Here is a 6,000-nt window from a genome sequence, read left to right as displayed (position 1 = left end):
ACAGGGAATTTTGTTTCACTGGCTCACTCTAATATCTCTGATGACTTCTGCTCTCAGGACAGATACTTGCTTATGCCCACTGCAGTCATTGGACTAAGGCTGTGTGCTGCTACCAGCACTTTTTTTTTTTTTGAGCAGTTATTCACATAGTTGCATTTTCCATGCACTGACAGTTTCTAAGAAATGAATCGTTTTCTTCTCATACAAAAAATATACCTAACTAAGATATTTATCCCCTGACAAAAGGCTATCCTTTCCGCAAAAGGTACAAATTGGTTTTGTTGGTTTTTTTAACCAAAAAATATATAAATGGAAAACGACAGTTTCTAAGAAATGAATCGTTTTCTTCTCATACAAAAAATATACCTAACTAAGATATTTATCCCCTGACAAAAGGCTATCCTTTCCGCAAAAGGTACAAATTGGTTTTGTTGGTTTTTTTAACCAAAAAATCTATAAAAGGAAAACTAAAAAAAAAAAAAAAAAAAAAGTAATCTATGTCTGGAACCCAGAGGGATTTCCTTATGTAGATGAATGGATGTTTTGGTTTTTCATTATATTTTCAAATTATCCCCTCACTGCCATTTGTTAACTGGCACTTGTGCTAAGAAAATAGTGTAGCACCTGATCTCTTCCAAAAAAAAGAGAGAGCCAAATGTCTGAGCACTGCTGTAGGTTCGCATTTTGTGTTGAGTATCCAAATTTCATAAAATACAGTTGTCTTTTAAAAATAATAAAAAAATCACTTACTTTGCTAAAGATCAAAAATAATGGAAATAATGTAAACATCCAAAAGTTTGAATTCATTCCTAACTGGATTCATCTTTACAGGCAGGCAATAGCAAAATGTTAAGTCTCCTAGCAGTCCAAAGAAACTCATGGAACAATGCATGCATTTTCTTTGACACAAAAAAGACTGGACTTTAAGGGAGAGAAACTACTTCAGTCATATCACACTGTTATTGTGAAAGAATAATGTGCTATAATACAATACCTAGGACAAGTGTATACCCCAACTGTAGAATAGAATCACTTAAACTGGAAACAACAGAATGGATTACTATAGGAAAATATTCATAAAATACTGCACACGGCTTCCTCAGTCAACCAGCATATGTAAACAAACAGCTAAGCTCAGTTGAGTTTTAAAATATTATTAAAGTTCATATATCTTATAATCTTTTGCATAACATGCCAGTTTGTCTTTCACGCCATCACAACTCATCTGTCACAGCCCACAGTGGCTCGTTAGAGGTTTATACATCAGCCCATACAGACGTTAAAGTGGAGCTATACAAAGAAATGTGCGAAACATACCAAACTTACACACCGTGACCAGAAATGCATATTCCATATGTAAGCTAATAATTGGATAGTGGAACTTAATGTTTGATGCAACATGTGCTATTTTATTGAATGTTACAGATTTACAAACCAGACCATGTAATGAGATATTAGAACTGTCCTGTAACGTTCACTAATATTACCACATGTCACAACTACATATGTGTCTATTTCATAAGCTATCCTTTGATACAGAATACATCATATGGCACATGCTATAGCTACATGATGATGGATGATGAGACTTCTATCTCACTAAATGGTCATAATATCGAGAATGGGAAGTCTGGTCCCATTGCAAGAAATGGGAATGTTTTATCATCAAATTCAAAAAGGAGCTGTTTGATGCAATGTGTAAAAACCAAGTGAAAATAAAATAATCTAACATCCATCATAATATATTCTATAGACATCACATTGTAGAATAAATGGGAAACATTCAGGAAAAGTAGTTCTGACCTCTTGCAATCACACTTTTAACATTTGAATTTACATTATATATATAATGGCAAATTTTAAGAGGTAAATAAAGTGTTCTGTTTCATTTTGCCTGGAATGTGTGCTCCAGATCAATAAGGTGCTGTATCCTAAATATTTATACAGCTTCTAGGCTTGGAAAAATTTCTTTACCCTGACAAACTAACCAATGGAATCTACCCCAGAGGAGAGCCCTATCCCTAATTCACTAAGCGCTGTCAAGGAATTTCTACTGAATCTGAAATTCCTCTTGAGTAGACCAGTAATACAATGAAGATGAAAGAGTCCACAACAGTTTTAGCAGACATTCATAAAAGTAACAAAGAAAACGAAGTAAGAATATCCCCCTCTACTCTCCATAGATAGATTTGGAGAAGCCTTTGGAAAAGGCTGCTAACAGAAGGTTGGCACATTTGAAGCATATTGTTAATCACAAGTTCCTTTGCCCTTGGGCATTTTGCTATTGTTCAACAATCAGCCTGCCACAAGCATGCTTCATAATGCACAGAAAGGTTTCTGACCTTTCTTGGTATCGCCATGTGACTGTAATGCTGCACACGGCCTGCAAGGCAATTGCATAAACATGGTGTCTTGGTGGAGTTTAGTTCACTGAAAGCCTGATCAAACAGAAGAAAGCAAGGAACACGTTGGTGCAGGAAATGTGAAACATATTGTTCTTAACATCCCCTTGCTGCATTTCCTTGTTTCCTGAACTTCCAACGCAGTGACTTGTTAACTAAATGTTTTCACCTTCTTTGCCTCTTTTCTTGAGGCTGATGATTATTTTTCTGTCTGGATTAGTCGCCTTTTGGACTTAACTCTCAGATGGTGCTCAGAGTCTCCCAGGGTGAGGACTCAGTGAGAAAATATCAGCTTGTATTCTCAAAGCTGCCTAATTCAATTTAAATAATGTGAAATATGTACCCCACTCACAAATGTTAATTTTTAATAACAAAAAGGAGCTGGTTCCACACAGATATTGGTAACTGGTGAGATATTTTAACTTCTGATAGCACTAGTGTCAACTTTTTAAAAGTTTAAAAGTTGTGCCGTCATAAAGGAATGTGAATTGTTTTTCCAGTTGCAGCTTATGCTTCTCCACCCTTCTCCAGTCTTCTGTTTTCCCTTCCACCTGTGACCACCGGACACTGCCTCCTGAGAAGTTTGAAACTCTTGCTGACAATGTGGGCCCTCGGAACGTGGGTGGAGTCAGTGGATTGACACTTGTCTTCACCCAAAGCCTGTACCTGCGCTACCCTTCAGACACACTTTCCCACTGACAGTGCTCACTGTGTGCTGTGCTGATGAACAGTGGATGCCTACTCACAACTGGTGGCTTCTGCTGTTTACAGACCCCTGCAGTTTCACTTTGGTTCTTTTACTTACCTTAGAAGCACATAGAAATTCTAGTGTTTTCCAGTCCTCTGCCAAAAATACTTTCTTTTAAGCAGCTTCAGTCTAATCACATGAATCTGGATTCAGACTTCTTGATAAATCCTGTATAATTTAAAAAGTCCAAATACAGCTATGTTCACATGAAAAAAAAGGGAAAAAAGGTGTGAATTTTATAGGTGGGGGAATGATGTGAAGAATCGGCAGCTCAAATGAAACAGCAAGAAGAACCTGGTAGCAGCATGGTGGATAAATCTCCCCAATTTATATATATATAATTAAACTGAGCCATAAGAACTGGACACTATTACTATGCTCTGCTCTGATCATCTTATTCTTACTGTTTCATTATATCCTTTGATTTAGTGAGACAAAATACTGATGACAAATGTGGTAAAAAAATAAATATATACTATTCCACTTAATTACATTCATCCTGAGCTTTCTCACCTGTGCTAGAATCTAGAATGCCTGTTTTACACAGGAAATCACCTGACATTTTAACATAAATTCTTCTTCCATTTAAGTTGCAGTAAAAAAGGCATTTCATTTCCCTTTCCACTCTTGAAAATATAAACTTTCTGTGGCACTAGAAGTTGATACAAAAGGAGACAAGTGAACATTTATAGTTGTTGTGTTCATCTTTCTTCATTTCCACAAATTTGGGATGCAAGGGACTTGGGAGACTTTAGGGTTTTTTGCTGCCAGTTCCTACAGAAATAACAAATGCTTTTCACCAGTCATCACAATGGAGACATAGATGAAAAAGAAGTTGTGATTGAAGTTTGGAACATCTAATTTGTACATCTCTTTTTTGCCAGTTAATTCCTGCATCTTAAAAACTTGAATAATGATAAAAGGTCTTAGGATGCCCTCTAATAAAAGGCAGATATCTGGAGCTATTAATCTAAGTCTTCTGACTTCATTAAGGGGTCTTGTTATTCCTCTTGTTTACTGAAGGTTTTGTAAAGCTTTCATCCCTCCCTTTTTTCTTAAGTGCAAATGTCAATTGGGTCAAGATGGAGTACGTCAGTGGTGATGCTGAGATTGAAAATGTGCTCCCTTGACCCGTGGCTAATGCCAATTGGATTCAACATGGGGTGATGTGAGGGTTTTTTAAAAAATTCTGCTAAGAAAAACAGATTGAAAAGCAGATGACCCTTAGACTGCTGGTGAGCTTTGTATAAGCCTAGCTGTGCTTGCTTTCAAAGCTGCAGAAGGCTCCAGTTCTTGACAGTCTCCTCATGGACAGGTTGTCCCCTCTGCTCTCTGGCCTTGAGGACTTGCTCCTCTCCAAGGGGTTCCGTGGGCCGGCTGTGTTTCTCTGCCTGTCAAGTTTGTCACTGATGGAGTAGCTCTTCCGTGTGTGCTGTGCATGCAACACGCCGGACTCCTCTGCAGAGTAGCTGTTGGCTCTCTCTATCTTTGGGAGTGGGATGCTGTTGGGCAGAATTGTTGTAGCACTGCTGTCTTGAGGAGATAAGGGGATTCCCTTCTTGTCTTTGACCTCGACATCCTCATGATCAGAGCTTGGGTGGGTTAGTTCAGCTTCTCTCTCTGGGTGGCAGCATCCCAAGTCTTCCACTTTGCCCCTGAGGCTTCCAGGGAAACTGGCCCTCTCTGCAATGGCCTGGGGAGCACTCACACACCTCGTGTCTATGCAATCTGTAATACTTGTGTACTCTGCTGTTTTGACTGGGACACCAAGGCTGCTGAAGTAGCTTCGAGAAGGAGAGAACATGAAGCTGTGAGATTTCACAATTGGTGTTTCCTCCAGAATAAATGGAGTAGTAGCCAGGTAACGGCTGCTTTTCGATCGCTCTAAAGTATGATACAAGGGAGGGTCTGAATCCCACGGGATTTGGCAATCTGTGATTTGTGAATAGTCTGAAGAAAATGCTCTTGTTTCTATTCCAGAAGTTTCCTCATAATCAAGACTCCTGCCAGAGATCTTTTCACCAGCTGTACTGCTGATGTATGCACTATTAGTTAAAAGGGAAGAGGCTATGTGAGCTGGCAGAGCTGCATCTTCAGGACCAAGAATATTTATGGAGCTCTCGAGAGGTTCTGTGTCAGAATGCATTTCATCCATGGCAGAAACATAGATGTCTATACAAGATGAAGGTCTTCTGGAGTCTGGGGCGATTGACAAAGTGCTGGTAGGGGGTAAAGGAGCCTTTCCTTCTTTTGCTATTGAGTGGGAACTGATTGCCCGATGCAGGCTTGGAGATCTTTCCTTAAAAATGCTTTCCAGCTTTTCCAACCCACATTTGTCCTTTATATTTGTTGCATAGAAGGAATGGCTTCGCAAGCGAGGTGTGATCGTAGGTGATGTTGGGGACATGGACTCCTCTCCTGTGGGATCAATGCTCTCTTGAAGCTTGTAGGCATTTCCTTCCTGACTGTTGAAGCTGCTCTGCCTCACAATGTAGGCTGCATCAGTACAGTCGGATGAGGTCCTGGATCGGATCTTAGTTGTCTCGCCTCTCTCAATGCCAGCCATCTTTTCCAAGGCAGTCACCATTCGTCCCATCATGTCTTCCAGCTGAGCAAGCCTGATGTCAACAGTCTGCAGAGAGGCCTTCATGCAGTGCTCTCTCTCGTTTACTTCTTCCAGCCGCATGGCCATGTTCTCTACCCTTTAGAAAGGGAAGAATTAAACAGGTAAATTTCTACAAGGCAGTGATGTTCAGCTAACCAGGTCAGGTCACCAAACAACTTGGAAACAAATACATCTCAAACCCCAAAGGCAATGTACACCCCCTCATCGGCTTCAAAATTCTGCTA

The 6,000-nt window shown here is 39.7% G+C and overlaps 1 protein-coding gene across 1 annotated transcript in view; it reads right to left on the bottom strand.

Annotated features, from left to right (window-relative positions):
• Positions 1–374: 374 nt before the first annotated feature.
• The window catches only part of TRPM3 (transient receptor potential cation channel subfamily M member 3), a 263,902-nt gene continuing 258,276 nt past the window's right edge, over positions 375–6,000 (bottom strand). Inside the window, exons 26-27 of the mRNA XM_031058932.1 lie at positions 3,664–5,852; positions 375–3,318 (exon numbers count right to left, since the gene is read on the bottom strand). Coding sequence (XP_030914792.1) covers positions 4,403–5,852 — 1,450 coding nt within the window. The 3' untranslated portion in view covers positions 375–3,318; positions 3,664–4,402. The remainder of the gene's footprint in view (positions 3,319–3,663; positions 5,853–6,000) is intronic.

This window comes from Geospiza fortis, unplaced genomic scaffold, assembly GCF_000277835.1.
Source record: "Geospiza fortis unplaced genomic scaffold, GeoFor_1.0 scaffold279, whole genome shotgun sequence".
Taxonomy (NCBI): domain Eukaryota; kingdom Metazoa; phylum Chordata; class Aves; order Passeriformes; family Thraupidae; genus Geospiza; species Geospiza fortis.
Note: the sequence above shows the minus strand (reverse complement) of the source record. Positions and strands in the feature narration are given on the sequence as shown.